This window comes from Sesamum indicum, linkage group LG1 (assembly GCF_026168435.1).
Source record: "Sesamum indicum cultivar Baizhima isolate 11 linkage group LG1, ASM2616843v1, whole genome shotgun sequence".
Lineage (NCBI taxonomy): Eukaryota > Viridiplantae > Streptophyta > Magnoliopsida > Lamiales > Pedaliaceae > Sesamum > Sesamum indicum.
The window spans coordinates 20657125-20677178 of NC_142657.1; the positions used below are offsets into that span (position 1 = coordinate 20657125).

Sequence of the window (20054 nt, forward strand, 5' to 3'; positions counted from 1 at the left end):
TGTCTAAGTAGTCAGCCACCGTTCCTGCTTGATGCAATTTCTTGAACTCCCCCATCACGAGTACCATATCAGAGAGTGAAGGTTTGTGGTGGGGTGGGTGAGAGGTAGACCCTTTCTCCCCAGCTATTAATTTGTTTGTGTAGTAGGGTTTGGGTTGCATTTGGTTCGCCATTCCCATTCCCTGCAGCGCCATGTTTTGTTAATTTTTCAAAGTGGAGATTGAGGGTTGAAGCCCTAGTTGTGGTTGCGGATGCCTCTGCAGAGCCTTCTCCTCCATCAGTGAGATTTGCTGTTTCTTCTGGAAGTGTTGGAGTTGCTTGAGCCTGCTTCCATCCCCATTTTTCTGCTTTAAGGTGTAAAGATCTTGTTGGGTGTTCCTTGGCAACCACACACCGGTTGTTATACCCAAACATGCTGCCAAGGCCTTTTAACAAAGGATCAAACTCGCCACAAAGACTCAGTCACATAGACCCACTAAAAACATTCAAATTTTTCACTTAGAACCACACAAAAGAATTCCACGTAGAAATTCTTATTCTGTTTAGTTTATAAAAAAAACACCAAAGATATATAGGAGAAGGAACATTTAAGATCAGATATAGCGATGACGACATTGAAGAATCCAGAGAGAATAAGGAAGGAATCGAAGAGACGAGAAAGAGTTAGAAAATTAGGTTTAGAATTTCTACAGAAAAGGGAAAAGAAACAAGAAAGAAGGTCAGGTCAAGTAGGTCGAGTGGGCTAGGCCAATAAACCGGCCGAAGAGGTAAAGTGGGCAAGCCTTCCAAAGTGTATGGGTTTGGGTGTTGTTGGCTAGGCCTTTTACCAAAAAAAGAAAGATATCCTGGGCCACTATTATCTCAATATTTTTATCCTTGGACTAGGATGGGATTGTACCTACAAAACAAGAGAGAAACACTTGAACAAATATGAGTTAGAAAGTGCAAAGATATAAAATTAACAAACCATGTATATTTCTCTACAGTTGGGTTGCAAATTATAACTAGCCATGACAATAACAGAAACAAATGTAGTAAGATACAATTGAGATAGAATATCAACAGAATAAGTAACAATAGATTCAGAATTTAATATAATTAGAGAGCCTTGGTTTAACCTCAACCAAATACCCGACAACCACAAAAGCTCGGCCAAGTGAGAGATAAGCAAGGGATCAGTCTGGTTTTAGGAGTAATCACAAAGCAATAATAGAATAGGCACTTAGCATATTAATCAATATCAAAATCACTAAGCAGAAAAGATAACGCACTAAGCAGAAATATTTCAAGCACATAACAAAATCACAAAGAAGTTCAAGTCAAATCCAGAAATATTTCAACCCACAAAGCAGTATTTTATACACTAAGTAATGTCAAGAAAAATTTGCACACAATAGTTTTTCGTAGATACACGAAGGAATACTTTTATGCACTAAGCACTTGAAACACTTTGCACGCAACAAGTATTATTCGCACACAGCGAGAAAAGAAATAAAAAATATAAGATATTTCATAAAAATAACCAACAATATATTTATTTTTTTTTTTGCACAAAGCTATTTTTCTTACAAAGCTATAGGCGCACAAAGCGAACTTAATATATATCGCATAGATAATTTTCAAAACCACAAAGGCTCAGTCACACAGATACATTAAAAATACTCAAATTTAGAACCACACAGAAGAAATCCACTTAGGAATCCTTATTATGTTTATCTAATCAAAAAAATACCGGAGATATATAGAAGGAGGAACATTTAATATCAAAAATAGAGATGAAGGCGATGGAGAATCCAAAGAGAAGAAGAGAAGGAATTGAGAAGGTGAGAGGGAGAGCGAGAGAATTAGGTTTAGGATTTTTACAGAAAGGGTGAAAGAAACAAGAGAGACGGGTCGAGTCGAGTGAGCAGGGTGGGGAGATTGGGTTAAGCTAATAAATGGGCCGAGGAGGTGGAGTTGGCAAGCCTTTCAAAGTGTATGGGTTTGGATGTTGTGGGTTGGGCCTACTTAACAAATCATATATTTAACATAATAATGTATTTATATATTATTTGAGTTGGGTGGGATTAAAATTGATCCGAATAAGATTTTGCAACTCATTTGATTAATTGATTTTCTGATTGCTTGTTTAAATATCGTACAATTCTAACGACCTTGGTACAGACTACAGTACTGTTTGTGCAATTGAAATTTTGGCATCAAACTTAAAAGATACTTAATTTTTAAAAGAGTTGGGACAGAATAAACTTCAAACTTAATTTTTTTCGTCTTTCTAGGCTCATCCTTTAAAAAGTTGATCAAATATTATTTAAACGTTTTACAAGTTTTCAAACATATATTTGAAAAGCAGATAGTTGCATACACCCAAATTTCATGACGAACTTGATCCGTCTAAGAATTACACATTGTTGGAGATACATTTAAATGCTTCACAAACCATGAGCGAACCAGTCAGGGGTTGCCCAAGATTTATCAGCTCCTACATCCAAAGCATGACGCAGCAATACTGTATTCTTTCAGGCAAGCCAGAGACTTGCTGCTGTAAAAAGTCAGCATCCATCATGCATGCAAGTCCTTTAAGATGAACTAAAAGAATTAGTCCTCATCATCAAAGTCAGAGTAATCTTCAGCTGCATCACTCTCAAAATCTTCAGCTGGATCATCACTCTCAGAATCATCACTTATGACATATGTTGCTTTGCCTCGGTTAGCTCTCTGAGGTCTAGCTTTCGGAGCCACTGCTTGGCCTACGTCTGTCACGCTACCCAAGGTAGAAGTTGAGTCTGCTTGTTCTGCTGAAGTGGAGCCCTCTTCTTCCTCTTCGACATTGATCGTCCTTCCCAGAATGGAACCGCTTTTCTTGTTAAATGGAGATGCTCTCACTTTCCTCACTTTCTTTTCAGGCGAATTTTCTGCGGGCTTGAGCACTTCTGTGATCAGTTTCTGGCCTAGAGTCTGAGACTGCTTGCTAGCAGCCGGCCCTCTTTTCTTTGTTGAAGGAGGTTTGGCTGCTTTGGCATTTCCTGGTTTTCTGCCTCCTTTCTTTTTCTTCTCGTCAGGCACAAAGTCATCGTCATCATCAATGATCTGGATATCATCATCATCATGAGACTCTGAAACAGTTGGCAATGGCTTCTTCTGTGCAGCAGCCTTTCTACTTGGTTCTTTCTTCTTTGTTTGCAACTGCGACACCTCTTCTGTTTCCATTTCTGTATAAAGCAAATCACCAAAATGTTGTCAAACATTGACCTGGAACATATATCATATGTCACAAAATTTGATCTTTCTGCAATTAATTTGCATAAGAACCATGTAGAAGAACACTATATTTAGCAATTTCTTTCTTCCAATTGAAGTACTGCATAAATAGGTATGTTCAAGATTTACCAGTTTGTATAGTTTTTGGTTGAGAAGGAACCCATTTCTGTATGACCCACACTATATGACACACATTGCTCTAGAAGCAATCTGAAAAACTACTTATATAATCATTTAGCTGTTGTCTGCTTACACATCCCAAAATATGGACAAGTTCAATTTGATAAGATCTAAAATACCTTGTGGCCGATCAGGAGAAGAGTCAAAATTGTAAGCTGCAAGTCGATGTCTCAGATCAGATATTTCCTCATCATCATTTTCATCAGCAACTGATGTAACCTGCTATGATAAATGCCAATAATATAAGTTGGGGACCACCTAAATTTTTTTATACTTTGCTTAAACTGACATTATTATCTGTCATTTGCCTATGTTGGTACAGTTAGAGAAATAAAGTTTTGTCATGTACGAAGAAATCAGTATTCCAAACCTTTTCTGCTGGAGCTTTCTTTTTAGCAGCTGTCCTGCCTTTTGGTTTCTTGATGTCACCAGCATTACCTGAGACAGTGCAAAAATGTTCATTACTTCTAGATACTAATTGCTTTTGAGAAACTTGAAGCTTAACTGATATTGACCCACCTGCTTCAGGTACAGTATCACCTGACACTTCCATTTGCGACTCTTTGTTGGTTGCCTTCTTGTTGTTCTTACGTGGATTCTTTTGCACTGGTCTTGATATGTTTACAGTGCCGTTTATCTTTTCTCTTTCCTTCTCCCATTTTTTCTCACTTTTGTTTTGTTCCTGAATAAAAATGCTCGTATGAGCAAAACTGGACCAAGTCACATCACAATATCACTAAAGAAAGTGTTTCTCAGATCTCACCTCGATGAATTTGCTCTCAAGAGCATCAAGGTCATTCATCCACAAAGACTTTACGGTTGCTCTTTTCAGGTTTTCAACTTCTTGCATGAGCTTATCCCTCTCAGCACGTAATTCTTGTATCTTTTCAGCAGTTAAGGTACCAATCGCCAAAGACAACAAGTAGTCATAATCACTTGCAGAAGTGTTCTCTTCAGTTTCCTCTGCCTCATCAAGTGAACCAGCAATAGCAACTTCAGCAGCGGTTTTCTTTTTTGGGAAAGGAGTAAAACCCTTTTCTTTTAACTCAAGGAATAAATCAGCCCTTCTCCTGTTGCTCACAATGATGCTACTTTCCACCACGCACTGAATAAATCTACACTTATTTTCACATTTTAACATATCGTTTTCAAGGTTGGCCAACAAAACTCTCTGCAAGGACAAATTCATTGGTTAGTGGAAGCAACAAATGTATAATGTACAACAGAAAATGTAATCAGAATCCACCATAATAAAAAACTTGCCTTTCTTTTCTCGTAAAACTCAAGCCTTATGTGGAAGAATTCCTCAAGAACTGCAAAGGAGAACAATAAATTAATACATGTACATGCTAAGAAGTAAACTGAAACCTTTCAGTGATGCTGTGTCATACTTTGTTCAGGGGTGTCGTATTTCTTGATCACACCTTTCGCATCAAATAGATGCATGTTACTTGTGCTTATAGAAGTGGTTAACTTAAATTTCTTCAGCAAACCCTCTTGCTTAGCTATCAAAAGATTCTCCGCTGACAAATAAACCAAGAAATTCACAATTTCTCCACCACTGTTATCGCGGCAACCCTGAAAAGTAGAAGCTTGTGTGAGATTCTCATTTCCCATCCACATTATTTTGAAATTAACCGTAAGAATACCTCTATAAATGGATCCTTGCTCTTCTCATTCTCAGCAGAAATGGACTCCAAAAATTCCTTATAATCTTGGGTCCACTTTCGAACTGGAAGTTCTGTTATACTTAATGTTCTTTCATCCAGTTCTTCTATGATTCCACTGACTGTGTAGCTATTCCCAGCTTCTTTTGTGGCAGTTTTCTCGATTGAACCTCTGAATCCTTTATACCATGGATGCATAGGAACCATTGGTTCATCGTTCAACAAATGCCTCAGATTGGCAATAATATCCAGAGGGTTATAATTAGGTATGAAAGAACTCCATCCAGTGCCTATTCCTTCACTTCCATTTACTAGAACCATTGGTATGATTGGGACATACCTATTATTATAACATATTAATCAGCTACAAATCACCTATTGATATTCACATATATCCAAATAATAACTAAAAAACGCACCAAGAAGGTTCAATCGATTGTCCATCTTCATTTAGGTAGTTGAGGAGAATGTCATCTGCCTTTGGAAACAAATAACGTGTAATAGGAGACAGCTGCGTGAAAATATACCTTGCACTGGCATGATCTTTCCCACCCTGAGAACGGTAGTCCATACATATGATGTGTTCTAAGTGATGATAAAACAAAGAATAGGACAAAAGGTAGCAGAGATACAGTATCCTATTGTTTTCTCACCTGGCCTCGTGTACCAAACTGCCCATTTGGTAAAAGAAGATTTATATTGTTGCTACCCACATAATCTTGAGCCATGCCTATTATGGTACTAGCAAGACTTTGTTCTCCATGATGGTAAGCCGAGTGTTCTGACACATAACCAGAGAACTGTGCAACTTTCGCTTCCTTGATAAAGTTCCTTTTGAAAGAACAGAAAAGAATCTTTCTTTGACCAGGTTTCAGCCCATCAACCATTGATGGAATCGATCTCTGGAGATCTGCTATTGAAAACAATATGAGTTCTTTATGGACAAAGTCACGATATTTGATGTGTTTATCTTGCTCACTAAGGTACGTGCCAGGCTGCAAAAATGAAAAATGGAAAACTTTATGAGTAATTATGTACATAAGAATATTGAAAATAATCAGAACCGGTATCTGTTGCATGGAAAAATAAATATGATCAACCAGCTTCCAACCTCAAATTGCCGGATCCAATTCTTTCTAGCTTCAATCTTTTTCTTACTGAAAGCAAGTTCTATTGCCTCCCCATCTTGTTCATCCACCCAAACAAAATCCTTCTTGTGCTTGCCAAGATCTTCGAAATACTCCTTCCCTTCCTGATCTGTGCTCGTCCCCAACCCCTACAAGGATATGAAAAAGACGACACAAAAATCTGTCAGTGGTGGTGCAGGTGATTTAACTGATTTTTGTAAGCTCTGAACAGCATAAGTTGCTGAATTTCAATGACCAGTTCTTTTACATTTCTTCACCAGCCATACCTTATAGTACTTAATAGACCAATTCTTTGCATCTGCCCCCAACTTCTCTTTCCATGCTTCATACTGAGGCATAGTATAGAAGGATTCTTTTTTCTTCCCATCTTTACGACTGGCCTACAGAATAAGAGATCACAATTTTAGTGGACAATGATTCACATGCCATAATTTAAGAGTTGACCCGGGTATGGGCTTATTTGAAAACCTTTACGATAGGAGTAATGAACTCCAACAGGAAGGTAGGAACTTTGAGCAAAGATGGCCAGAATGAATGGATGAAGTTAATTAATAGACCCTTGATATGAGAACCATCATGATCCTGCACTAGGACAAAATTTGATTTCAGCTAAAGGAAAAGAGACCAAGTCTAACATTTATAATATTCAGCAATGTGGGAGTGAAAGAAGAAAAGACCATATATAAAATGAAACAGCAAGTGACCTGATCAGTCATTATCATCAAGTGTCCATATCTGAGTGACTTGACACTATCATACTGTTTACCATGCTGGAGTCCTAAAATCTGCTTGATATGCTGTATTTCAACATTCTGCATTAGCTGATTATGGCTTGCTTCCCTCACATTGAGCAACTTTCCTCTTAGAGGGAACACACCATAGTGATCTCGCCCAACCACAGAAAGTCCAGCAATCTGAGTAAATACTGTGTGTGAAATGCTTGCAGAACATAAATAAAAGTTTGTCCACTGTCAATTCATAAGCTTAACCACTTACTGCAAGTGCCTTGGCTGAATCTCCTTCTGTCAAAATCAAGGTACATTTCTCGGAATTCTTCCCCCCAGCCTCATTAGCATCAGCTAGTTTGGTTAGTCCATAAATCCTCCTGTCTTTTGATCCGTCTGTTTTCTTAAGATCTTTCTTCTGTTTAAATTCTGCCCATTCCTCAATGTTTTTCATTATATCTGACTTGGCAACTGTATGGATGAACTGATGTAGTTAGAGCTTTTCATTCAAAATTACTGCACAGTTAGCCTTTGGGACAAATAACAGCCAGGTGAACTGGTGCCACTTACCTTTGTCTAGGAACTTCGAAGAGAAATCCCACGAAGAGCCAAAACTCGCTGCACGAAGTGTTAGAGTCTCTTTGGTTTGAGAATCAAATGCAGGATTGTCAATGAGGGCATTGACAAACACCCAGAGATGGTTCTTCACAGCATGAGGTTTAAGGTCAAACTTCTTGTTCTTCTTGTTCTTGTTCTTTATTACAGTAACAAGATGGCTTGTTATCTTATTAGTTACATAATCGACATGAGTCCCACCCTTGACTGTTGCAATTCCATTTACGAAGCTGACCTGGTCAAACCAAATGGTATATCAGTCTTTACAGATTCTTCATATGATCTTTCTCTGGCTGTCTTGGCGACATATTTTGATCAACATAATAATTAACTCAAACCTACAAAGAAATAAGCCCAAAAAAATCTTCCATTAGTCCTTACCTGTTGAAATTGTCCTTCACTACGACTTATACAAATCTGCCACCTATCATGCACTTCCTCTTCAAATCTGCCAAGTTGATAAAAACATCAGCATCCTCGTTAAACAAGGACAACAAGTTTTGGGGAAAATTACATCAACTGCCAGAAAATGGAAAAAAACCTTGGGAGTGGATCTGAGCTGGAAGCTGATGCAGGTTTTAGATAAAGGTCACAATAGTTGGAAAATGATTTGAAATGGAACAGCCGTCCATTCAATTCCACCTTCACAGTCTTCCCAAGGCATCCCGCAACATCAATTACACGCTTCTTCATCAGGGCAACAACGTCCTCCTCCAAATAACTCATGCTAAATTTTGCCAAATCTGGCTTGAACGTAATCTTAGTCCAATTCTCCCCAGCTTTGCATTTTGATATAATAGGCTCAGATTTTGTGCCCATGTTATTAGAGAAAACCTTCACAATACCAGGATTTATTGGAATTAGTACTTTGCAAAATCCAAGCATTGCAAGCAGCACAAATATTCATCATTGAGTGTATGAGATAGATGATGAAATAACCAAGATACAACATCCAAGTGTCCCAGCAAAGAAAAAACCCAACAAAGACCAAGATATCACATCTGAAACTAACAAAACCCCTGAAATGGAAATCATGACAAGTAAACCATAACATGATAAAAAAAAAATCCCCAAAAAAACAACAAATTAGAACAAAGAACACAAACCCTAATAAATTCTCTAATTACATTATACCTGCTTGTATTTTCTCTGCCTCTTCCCGTCCGCAGTCTCAATCACAAACTCAGTCGAGAATATATTTGTGAGTTTCGCCCCATACCCGTTCCTCCCACCCGTCGTCTTCTTCTCATTGTCATCATAATTACTACTAGTCAACAAATGCCCAAAAATCAATTCCGGCACATAAACCCCTTCCTCCTGATGGATCTCAACAGGGACCCCATCCCCGTTGTTGTACACGCTAATGCTATTGGATTCAACATCAATCGTCACTTTCACGGAATCCATCTTGGGGTCCCTCTGTTTGTTATCGGCAGCATTGACGAGGATCTCGTCGAAGATCTTGTAAAGGCCCGGCACATAGGTGATTGATTTTTGAACCATTTGTTCGTCCTCGTACACCCACAGGGTTTGGGTGTGTTTCTCAATGGAACCAATGTAGGTATCAGGGCGGAGAAGGATGTGTTCGAGCTGGGTTTTCTTCTGGTAGGTCTGTTCTATAGTCTTTTTGCCGGCGCCCCCGCCGGCGATGGTAGTTTCAGGTGGTGGGATATTGGCATTATTGCTGGTGGTCAAAGGGGCTTTCTTGGCTCCGGCCATAGAGAATCAGAAATTCAAGGGAGGGAGACACGGAGAGAGTGTCTTTTGAGGGATTGAGTGATAATGGGAGATGGGGAGAACTGGGGGATGTTAAAAGTGGCGGACTAACGGCTATTCTTTGAAATTTGAATTTTGAAATTTGAATTGAAAAAGGGCTCCCAATGCGGGTCACTGGGTTCTATTTGGATCCGCCCCGTTTCCTCTTCCAAGTTCCAAGTGCAACATTTCTACTAGTAACTTCTAGACTTTTCACAAATCAAAATAAAATAAAATAATTAATTGAATTATCATCTTTCATAATCTCTAAAGGATGACAACTAATTTTGTAGCATTTGCATCAAGAATGTATATGTTATTATTAGTACAATTTTTTTGTATCAACTACCCGTAATAATTAATTTGTATAATACACAATAGTTTAATTATTTCAAAGAGATTCGTTGTTTCTGATCCTGCTTCACTTGAATTGCTATTAGACTCACGAACTTACGCATATAACCAATGAAAAATTGCACTTGATCGTATGAATTTGATTTGCAGGAACTTCCAATCTCATAAACTCTAAAATTATTGAAAGATAATATTTTTGTTGAGGAATTGCTAGAAAATTGTAAATTCTTACACATTACATGTTACCATATGAACATTAATTAACATTATACGTTTAAAATGAATTTATATTATTAAATTTGATCAATTAATCATTTTATTGTTATTCTCTTTATATTTAATTAAATAAATATAATATAAATTTAAAAATGCACTTGAATGGAGTACTCTTTTTCGATAATTTTAAGAAATTTAAACCACCGCGACCAGCATCTCACATACCAACACTTCTTAGATGTGGTTATAGAAATATTTTATTACCATAAAAGATTCATTTAAAATATAATCATTATAAAAAAATAAAGGGGTGGATAGCAATTGACCCCCTGTGATATTGAAAATGAACGCATTATTTCCTATGAAAAAAATATAGCAATTTACCTCCTATACTTTTAAAAATGAAGCAATTTACCTCCTTATACAGCGAGGTAAAATTGCTTCATTTTAAAAATCATAAAGGGATAAATTATTATATTTTAAAAAATACAGAGAGATGAATTATTATTTATTTTTTAATAAAGAGATAATTTGCTCATTTGTAATATTATAAGAGATTGTTTGCATTTTTCCCTGAAAAAAGTTAGCCAGAGGAAAGTAAGTAGATACCCGATAAAGAATTCCCATCTAGTGTAGTGCAAAATTCAAAATATTTCCAAACCCCTTACAATCCTACAAAGATTAGTAGATATGGCCTAGTTGAAAATATGAGATGGGTAAGGGCCCAAATAATTTGCAAATAGATTTGGTCCATTTTTAAAGCCCAATAATTGAAACCCTTGTTCTTTCCATTCCGATTACCTTCCAACGGAGTGATGTCATGTGTCGAACCTCGGATGAGCATTCTTGATCATGTCTTGCCCCCAATCCCTCAACCACATATCTCCAACCTATAAAAAGTAAAATGATCACCAGGCAAAATCCACAAGAAAATCAACCTCTATCCCATACAAGAATCTAACCCAAAAAGATCTCAAAATTCTTGAACCCAGTAATCATGACCACTTCTCCTCCGTTCTTATCTTCATTGATCAACATTCCCAACTCCAAACTCACGAATCATGATGTGGGTTTGCCCAAAATCAAATATTCTGTGAGGGAAAAGCCATTTTTGACTCATTTCCACCACATCAATTCGGTTCCCCTTGTTGGCAAGTCCCCCTCTTCCTCCGGTTCTTGCATTTCAGCCACCATCACCAATTCAACAACTCTTGACAATGACAGTGTTAGTGACGAGGGGCTGAAAGCCGAGTCCAGAATCGGGGCAAGAGTGCGGGTCAAGGAGCCGGTCAAAGTGTACCATGTGCCAAAAGTGCCAGAGTTCGAGTTGACGGGCAAGATTGGTGTGTTGAAGCAGTACGTTGGGGTTCATAAAGGAAAAAAAATCTCCGCTAACTTGCCGTATAAAGTGGAATTCGTGGCCGATGAGGTTTTGGGCCGTGATGGGAATCCTGTGAAGTTCACTGCACACTTGAGGGAAGATGAATTTGAGTTTCTTGATTGATTTTATAGAGTCTTCTGACCAAAAAGGTGTTTTCTTGTTTTTTTTGCCTTTGAATCTTGATGGTGGCATTGGATAACTAATCTTGTGTACCAAGTTTATATGCGGCAGTGAATAATTACTTGGAAATAATTCTGCGTACACAAGTTTTATATGTCTACCACATTGTAGATAATGTACGGTTTGAGTTCATATTTTTTATATTACAGGAATATTACTACATATTGTCATTGCTTGCCATGGTTTGTTGCATTCGATTTATGGCGTTGCTTATGTTCGGTTGTTGAGAGATAAAACTTCCCTGAATATGATGTTTGATACAAGGGTTTAAACTCTTGAAGGTCAAATGTAGGTTTGTTACTGTGTGTAAAAGAAGGTCATGTCAAAATTTGTATAGCAACATAAGCTACAGCATAATATAGCTAGCCTCAGCACCAAAAAATGAAATATAGCTAGGCTGGCTTCTAGGTAGGTGGGGGCAATAAAAGTTCTTTGTTCTTATTTTGAACAACTCAGTTGCAATCCCTCTTACAGAACCCCTCTTTGCCTTTCTGGCTTTCTACTCCACACCCGTCCCTGGCCTTCACAGTATCACGAATCTAAACCAGCAGAAGCTCTGGCGTGGTTTTCATCCTCTGTGAGAATCTGGAGTTTGCCATCATGGTTTTGTTAGTGAAAGTAGTAATTCAAGATTAGGAAAGAAATGGAGGTTATATGTCTTTGACCTGTGGCAAGTTATCCTTAATGTTTCCTCAGGAATTTAAATACTTTTGAGGCAATGTTGATTTCGAGTATTCTAAGTTAAGGTTACATACTCTATACTTTACTGCTTTGCAAAGTTTAGTAAAATTGTTTCCGTGCTAATTATCTTCACCATTTAAAGTTCCTTCGTTTTTAATAGTAAAATGAGAATCAACAAGACGGAATCTCAACATAGAAGAAGCTAACTGGGGTAAGTTTTCTTCATATTGTAGACCCTGATAGAAGACAGCTGCTACTGGATTTCAAGCTCTATCTTATTCTTGGATGCATAGTCTATGTCTTGACCTTTGTTATCCAAATCACCTTCCTTTCCGATATGCATCTGAAGATTTCTGCTGAAACTTTTCATGTCTACCCTATGGCTTATCATGATCCAGACACATAGTAACACATATATAGATAACAGTGCACTTAAAGATCTGGATCTGTTTGTAATAGAAAGATACTTGTTTGATTCTGCTATCTATATAGAGAACTAAATTGTACTGGTAGATAAATGACTGTGAAGGTCGGTATGAAATCTTCTCTCACATGATGTGCTGCTCCAGTTGCTCATATGTAATATAGTTGGCAAAGATGTTGCTTACTTATTTTCCCGCAACTATTTGTATTCAAGAACCGTTGATAGATATTAGATTATTGATTGATTGAAACTGTGTGGAGAGAAGTGAGTGCAAATTTTCAAACATGTACTAAATTTTTGCATGTTTACTAGCTTTTTCCTTACTATATTATAGAGAAATAAAAGTTATCACTGAGCTATAGTTTTACTATTCTACTATACACGGCACGACAATAATTTTACTGCAATATAGAGAGAATAAAAGTTGTCAATAACTTATAATGACTTGACATTTCAAGAAATCATCTGCGGAGTGTCAGATGAATTGATCTGATTTGGACACATGTCTCACATGCTGTTTAAAGTATCTGCATATTCAAGAAAACAGAAAATAGAGTTCGGCCTTGGCCTGGGGGTGACATCGGACATGGACTTACAAAACTTGTGACGTGTCTGACAGATCCTGGATATCATAATTGTTTTCTGTAAACTTTAAATATTTCTATCAATTTGTATGTCCTTAAAATGACAACGTAGACTTACTAGAGTTACATTTTTCACCGATAATAAATGTAACAACAAAGATAACTAGGTGCTGCATTCCATTAGGAAAACTGATGACGACGTTTTATGGCATGCAAAACACATGTTAGGCCAAATGTCCGAATGCTGCTTTTCTTTAGTTACGTGCTAGCACCCTTATGGAAAGTACACTAAGAAATTCCAGCATAGTTCTTTACTTGAAGCACTGTAAATTAAAGACTTCTAACCTTAGTTCCTTAGGTTAAAGAACCTAGAAAACCTGTTCTATTCTTCTGATTCCTGTTCTAGCTAGCATTAGCTATATCAATGGCGAACCACTCATCCCCAGAAAAAGCCAATAACAGCACAAACCAAGATTCTCAAACTGTTCTTGCTAAGGAACAAAGGGAAGGAGCTTTTCCAGCTGATCAAGTCAATATTCTGATTCCCTCACTGGCCCAGTGGAGAATTCACAGGGGGCCGCCACAACTGCGTGGAAACAATAACCATCTCTAGGAGCCCGCTGTTCTTTCACTCGGTCCTTACCACCACGCTCGACCCCATTCCCCTCAGGTGGAGCAACTAAAGGTGGAGATTCCTAACATGTTCGTGTCTGCAGGCAGTGCTGATAAGGGTAAAGAGTTCTTCCTTAGCAAGATTTTGGAAAGAACAGATGAAATCAGGAGCCATTATGAAGGAGTTCTGAGGAACGATTTCACCGATGAAGAATTGGCTGAAATGATCCTCTTGATGCCTGTTTTCATCTTATACTTTCTGGAAATGGTAGGTGATGAGGAAATGGAGATTTGCTTTTTCCTTCTACTCGGCATGTCTGGAGCTGTATTCTTGGCCGCAATCTCTTTATGCTTCTCTGGCTGCTATGGGTCATCAGGTTCTTGATTGGTTTAATATATGATAATAATGGTGAAGGAGATGCATTGCTACGCAAATTCTTGAACTCACCGATTCCCCCTCATGAGAGGCTGATGCAATTCCCCTGGGCGATGAATGAAATCATCCCATGGAACATGAAGATGGCAGCAGCAAGCCGCGCGCACATGGCTGTGACAGTGAACCGCCTGTTTTGGTTCCTTCATGGTTCTCAAAGCAAAAGGTGTTTGCTTCAGGCCGACCACTCATTGCCTGACAGACATCAGATTCCATTCCTCCTGGTTCTATGGACGTCTCCAGCTCCCTGTCCTGTTCGTCTCTGATATACAAAGGTAACCCTGTCTAACATTATAGCCTCTGAAATGTCCCAGGAAACTGAAACTGATGCTGCCGTGATATCTTATGTTAACTTCATGAAATTGTTGATTGAGAGCCCGAAAGACATTAAGGAGCTGCCCGAGAAGGTTGTGCTGGCTAGCAACCTGGGAAGCAGCGAGGCAGTGGTGAGAGTGTTTAAAGAGACGATACATATGAATGGACAATGCGCGGGTTTTTGAAGAAGTGAAGAGAATCAATGAGCATTGTGATAGCAAGCCCGAGACTTGGATGGCTGATCTCATTCAGACTTACTTCGATAGTCCCTGGAATGCTATTGCTCTCTTGGCAGCCATGTTTCATCTCTGCCTCTCTTTTCTCCAAACTTACTACAGAATCCATCCAGCAAAGGACAAAAATGATCGGAATCGTGCACGTGACATGCTTAATTAGGTGCATGTTTGTGATCATTTTATCAAATTCAGATCATTAAAATTCACATGCCTAAATGGCCAAAATAGATTTGTAAGATTGCGACTTCCCAATTGTTATAGAAAAATGTGAGGGATTCTAAACTGATGTTTTATAGGGTCAGTCATGTGTGAAAATATGCGTTAATTGTGTATTCCACTCTTATGTGAATGAAAGTTGTTCTTCTCAACATTCGCAACACAAATATATGCAACACTTGTGTTAAGTTTGCTAAAAAGTTGTAAGCGCCCCAATATGCACTGAAGGACCCTGTCGGTGTAGCTAGTGAATCGCGGAAAAGATCACCAAGGGACGTTTGAAGCTTGGCGTTGATCGCATTCCAATGCTCCTCTCCACCACCATATACACCAGTAGATTGAGTACACTTCGTTGTGTATGAATAATTTAAAATTTGATCATAACAATGTGGACTATGATATATGATTTCTCATATCAACAATAGTCCATATTGTTATGCTCTATAATATAACAGGCGTACTACAGTTAATTAGGAGTGTAAAGAGTTCCCATTTTATTTTAAAATTTTTACCAAGTTAATTTAATTGTCTCTAAATTAATTATATATTTACCACCGATAATACAAATCACACAATATTCGCTGATTTATTTACCTATACTCCTAAGTAAAAGCAATATTGTGTTGCCAAACCGTTCTTATCAAGAACCGATCCCTAAACCCTCACATTTGGGCAATAAGTACTCTCACCATTCAAGTTGAATTTTTTATTTTAAATTCTATTTCATCTTTTATTTTATATAATATATATATATATACATCTTTTTTAAATAAAATAAATAATGTAATTTGTATGAACATAACATGAGTATGTTAACTAAAAACAAATGTAATAAGATTTGAAATAGAAAATCACTGAGGTAAGCTTAGGTGGTCAAAATTGAGGTTTGTGTAGGGGGTTGCCTGTTGAAGAACTCCTAAGCAGCCAATTCATGTTTAAAGCTTGGAGGTTTGCTGCAAGTCTTATGTTTGATGAATAAACATATATTTTCAGTTGTTTTCGCCACCTCAATTGCTTTACAACTTAAAAGATTAGTCACCGGTTATTAATTTATATATGTGATGTTGATCATCTCCTCAAGGGGCAAAAATAAAAATTGAAAAAATGATTTAACCCCCTATAATATTGCAAATGTACAAATTATTTCATATGAAAAAAAAATTCAGCAATTTATCCCCCTATATTTTTTAAAATACAGCAATTTAACTCCACGTGTGTTTTTTAAAGGTAAGCATTTTTAGGGAGGTAAATTGCTTCCTCTTAAAAAATACAAGGGGAAAATATAGGGGGTAATTTGCTTATTTGCACTGTTGTAGGAGCAAATTGCATTAACTGCCCCCAAAAAAAAACAAAAACACTTGTTTGATCATGTTCAAAGGTATCATATCAAGTCATAAGCATCACAAAAATGTTAATTAATGAAGTTGATAGTAACATTTTTAATTAATTTGTTTTGACTTATGAATCCAAAGGCATATTTACTTCAGAAGCAACTTGAATCTAAGATCATCATTCACTACTCTGCTTGTTTGAATTTTCCTGTGTTGTATATCAGTGCTTTTGTTGATCCCTTAGTTTTACGGGACAAAGATGGCAACAACAGCTCTTCTTGGAATAGCCAGTGCAATCACACAGACACTCGGTACTTTAGCTCTCCCCTATATCCAAACTGCCATCGACCTCCGGAACGAGTCACAAAAGCTGATGAACACGTTATCTGTGATCCGGGCTGTACTGATGGACTTGGAAGAGCTGAAGGATCTAAGCCATGCTGATCAAGACTGGCTCGAAAAGCTGCACGACGTTCTCCTTGATGCCGATGACTTGGTGGATGATTTCGCCACAAAAACGCTGAAAAACCGACTTGTGGCTCAAAGGAATGTGATTGCAAAGGTAAATAATTTCTTCTCAACTCTCGGTTTTTATGCTGTCATGGCCAAAAGGATCAGGGACATAAGGGGAAGGCTGGATGATATGGCTGGTGATAGAGCCAAATTTGGCCTTTCCAGACAGATCATAGTTTCTCAGGCAGGGAATACTGAGGAAGTGCATTTCAATGTCTATGAGCCTTGTGTTGTTGGCAGGGAAGATGACAAGAAACAGCTGATTGGTTTACTTAAGAACACTAGGAATGAAGAGAATGTTTCTGTGATTCCCATAATAGGAATAGGTGGCGTGGGCAAGACGACACTTGCTCACATAGTTTATAACAATGAGGAGGTTAAGAGAATGTTCGAACCAAGAATGTGGGTGTCTGTATCAGAGGTTTTTGATGTTAAAGCAATAGTGCAAAAGATGTTAGAATCTGCCACTCAGAAGAGATTTGAGAACTTTGACATGAATCAACTGCTAACTCTTCTTGAAAAGGAAATTAGCCGGAAGAGATTTTTACTGGTCCTGGACAATGTATGGAATAAGAACCGGGACGATTGGCTAAACCTCAAAGGGTTGCTGCTAAGTGGTGCAAGGGGCAGCCAGGTTATAGTAACGACTAGAATGGAAGTGGTTGCAACAATCTGTGGGACGGCTTCCCCCTACGTTCTGGAGGGCCTGTCTGAAGAAATGTCGTGGTCTTTGTTCAAGCAAGTGGCTTTCAAGTCAAGAGCTGATATGGAGAACCCTCGAATGGTGAGTATCGGGAAAGAGATGGTCTGGAAGTGTCTAGGCAACCCGCTCGCCATTAGAGTTCTTGGAAGCATCCTATTTCGGAAAAGTGAGCAAGAATGGCGTCACCTTAAAGACGTTGAGCTTTCTGATATAGGCCAGAGTGGGAACAAAATCTTGCAAATACTCAAGGTCAGTTATGACCACTTGCCATCTCACTTGAAGCGCTGCTTTATGTATTGTTCATTGTTTCCAAAAGGTTATTCCATGGACAAGAACACCCTGGTAAATCTTTGGATTGCACAAGGGCTCGTTCCTTCATTTTACAAGAATCAGTCCCTTGAAGATGCTGGGAATGAGTGCTTTATGGAGTTATTGACCATGTCTTTCTTCCAGGATGTTAAAATCAATGGACTCGGTAATATACAAAGTTGTAAAATGCACGATTTTCTCAACGATCTTGCAAGGTCTGTGGTGGGGACTGTGAATGTGGTGACTGATCTGGATGGTAGAGATATTGTTGAAAGAACTCGACACGTTTCTCTGTGCTTGAGCACAAACTCATTATGGAAAATCCCCGAGGCCTTGCTCAAAGCTGACCGGATAAGGACACTTCTTTTACCGGTGCAGTCCATGTCTTATGACAGATTGATAACTAAGTCGACGTGTGCCTCAATATTGGCATGTTTCCTTTGCCTGCGAGCATTGGATCTCCATGACTCAGGAATTGAAGTCGTTCCAGATTCAATTAAGAAGCTGCAGCATTTAAGGTATCTCGATCTTACTAAAAACAAGTTGAGAAGACTTCCCAAATCTATCACTGGACTTCTGAATCTACAAACACTAAGGCTTTCTTACTGTGGTGATCTCGAAAGACTGCCAAGAGGGATCAAAGTCATGGCCAGCCTAAGACATTTGGAGCTTGATGAGTGTGCAAATTTGGCTTATATGCCCTGTGGGCTCAGCAAGTTAACTTCTCTTCATACGTTAACAATGTTTATAGTGGGAAAAGGTGATGATAGTGCTGCTCATGCAGGGCTGCATGAGTTGAACAGCCTAAATCATATACGAGGCGAGTTAAGGATCACTAATTTAGGTTGTGGGAAAGGAGCAGCACGCGCTGAAGATAAAATACTGAAAGGAAAAGAGTTCCTCCAGTCATTGAAATTGGAGTGGAATCAAGAAGCAAATGATGGTAGAGATGATGAGGTGTTGTTGGACAGCCTGCAACCGCACTCTAACCTGAAGAATCTCTTCATCACAAGATATCAGGGGGCTAAATTTCCTCTGTGGATGATGGCTCAGTTACCTCTTTCTCTGACAGATCTTGTCGAACTTACAATCAGAGACTGCCCTAATTGCCAACAACTTCCACCATTCGATCAACTACAAGGTCTTAAGATTCTTAGACTTTCTAACCTGTCATCAGTAGAGCACATTGACGATAATGAAAGTGAAGAATCGACAATGTTTTTCCCTTCCTTACAAGAACTGCACTTGAATAACTTGCCTAACCTGAAGGACTGGTGGGCTAGAAATGTATCTGGAGCAGCAGCAAGGGGATCAACGTTATCAATGGTCAAGCCATCTTTTCCTTGCCTGTCTAAAACGACCATTGAGTTCTGCACAAACTTAGCATCGCTTCCTCTGCAGATGCATGTTGAAGAACTATCATTTCATAGGGCCAGCGAGAAGCTCCTCAGGCAACAATTAACAGCCACGGCAGAGTCGTTAAGCGCAGCTTCATCTTCTTCACTTTCACACTCAAAGTTGAAGTCCCTTTACATTCTTGGTGTTAAAGATATGGATTATCTACCAGAAGAAGGGCTGCAGCAACTAGCCTCTCTCGAATATCTAGATATCAGTTGGTGCAGTCGGCTTTTATGCTTGCCAGATGAAGGGTTAAGAGGCTTAAAATCTCTCCAGTTTCTCAGGATTCGTCGTTGCTCAATGCTGAACTCTTTATCAAGTGGAATTCAACACCTCACAGCCCTTCAAACACTGAGGATAAGTGATTGTAAAGAACTGGTTTTCTCTGAGAACAGCATGCATTTTCAAGGCCTTAGCAGCCTGACTTCCCTGTCTCTAGACTATCTACCAAAGCTGGAGGAACTCCCAGTCGGCCTCAAACACGTTACAACATTGCAGTCTCTGAATATCGAGACGTGTTTCAACTTGAGGGAATTGCCGGAGTGGATAGGCAATCTCACATCGTTGGAGGATTTCCAGATATCTGACTGCCCCAACATAACCTGCCTACCAGAAGGGATGCATACTCTTGCAAACTTGAAAGAGTTGGTTATTGTTGAATGTGAATATTTGCTCAACAGATGCCAGAGGGACTCGGGCGAGGATTGGATCAAGATCGCTCATGTTCCAAAGCTCGTTTTGCAACGAAGAACTTCGCGTTGACAGAGATGTAAGGTCTCCAGTTTTTCATGAACTTTACTACTAAGGGGATGTTTGCAATA

The 20054-nt window shown here is 38.6% G+C and overlaps 3 protein-coding genes and 1 pseudogene across 4 annotated transcripts; 3 read left to right on the top strand and 1 right to left on the bottom strand.

Moving 5' to 3' along the window:
- Nucleotides 1–2335: 2335 nt before the first annotated feature.
- TOPII (topoisomerase II) lies at nucleotides 2336–9391 on the bottom strand. Of its 2 annotated transcripts, none has more exons than XM_011089621.3 (19): nucleotides 8727–9391; nucleotides 8134–8426; nucleotides 7974–8040; nucleotides 7548–7827; nucleotides 7249–7448; nucleotides 6957–7166; nucleotides 6721–6834; nucleotides 6519–6632; nucleotides 6216–6380; nucleotides 5758–6099; nucleotides 5524–5657; nucleotides 5087–5444; nucleotides 4829–5015; nucleotides 4701–4750; nucleotides 4201–4608; nucleotides 3957–4119; nucleotides 3808–3875; nucleotides 3557–3656; nucleotides 2336–3208 (listed from the first exon to the last, which is right to left on the bottom strand). In XM_011089621.3, exons 1-19 carry the CDS (start codon nucleotides 9309–9311, stop codon nucleotides 2595–2597), a joined length of 4452 nt encoding a protein of 1483 aa, XP_011087923.1. In that variant the 5' UTR covers nucleotides 9312–9391; the 3' UTR covers nucleotides 2336–2594. The 2 variants fall into 2 exon arrangements, with proteins under 2 accessions (XP_011087923.1, XP_011087914.1); XM_011089612.3 differs by having other exon boundaries at nucleotides 3557–3659.
- A 1328-nt stretch (nucleotides 9392–10719) lies between these two features.
- On the top strand, nucleotides 10720–12833 carry LOC105169262 (ferredoxin-thioredoxin reductase, variable chain). Its single transcript, XM_011089631.3, has 2 exons — nucleotides 10720–11447; nucleotides 12393–12833. The coding sequence occupies exon 1, from the start codon at nucleotides 10915–10917 to the stop codon at nucleotides 11419–11421; it is 507 nt and encodes a 168-aa protein (XP_011087933.1). The 5' UTR covers nucleotides 10720–10914; the 3' UTR covers nucleotides 11422–11447; nucleotides 12393–12833.
- A 149-nt stretch (nucleotides 12834–12982) lies between these two features.
- Nucleotides 12983–15131, top strand: LOC148789515 (putative UPF0481 protein At3g02645; annotated as a pseudogene).
- A 1438-nt stretch (nucleotides 15132–16569) lies between these two features.
- Nucleotides 16570–20054, top strand: LOC105170097 (putative disease resistance protein RGA3). Its single transcript, XM_011090712.3, has one exon. It carries the CDS (start codon nucleotides 16570–16572, stop codon nucleotides 19993–19995), a length of 3426 nt encoding a protein of 1141 aa, XP_011089014.1. The 3' UTR covers nucleotides 19996–20054.

What these genes read in the sequence shown, in the direction of transcription:
- TOPII (XM_011089612.3), bottom strand. Translation starts at nt 9,311, where the DNA reads ATGGCCGGAGCCAAGAAAGCCCCTTTGACCACCAGCAATAATGCCAAT. An exon ending in TTCGAAGTTCCTAGACAAAG is followed by an intron (nt 7,449 to 7,547) that starts GTAAGTGGCACC and finishes TCATCCATACAG; the next exon opens with TTGCCAAGTCAGATATAATG. An exon ending in CAATCGATTGAACCTTCTTG is followed by an intron (nt 5,445 to 5,523) that starts GTGCGTTTTTTA and finishes TTATAATAATAG; the next exon opens with GTATGTCCCAATCATACCAA.
- LOC105169262 (XM_011089631.3), top strand. Translation starts at nt 10,915, where the DNA reads ATGACCACTTCTCCTCCGTTCTTATCTTCATTGATCAACATTCCCAAC.
- LOC105170097 (XM_011090712.3), top strand. Translation starts at nt 16,570, where the DNA reads ATGGCAACAACAGCTCTTCTTGGAATAGCCAGTGCAATCACACAGACA.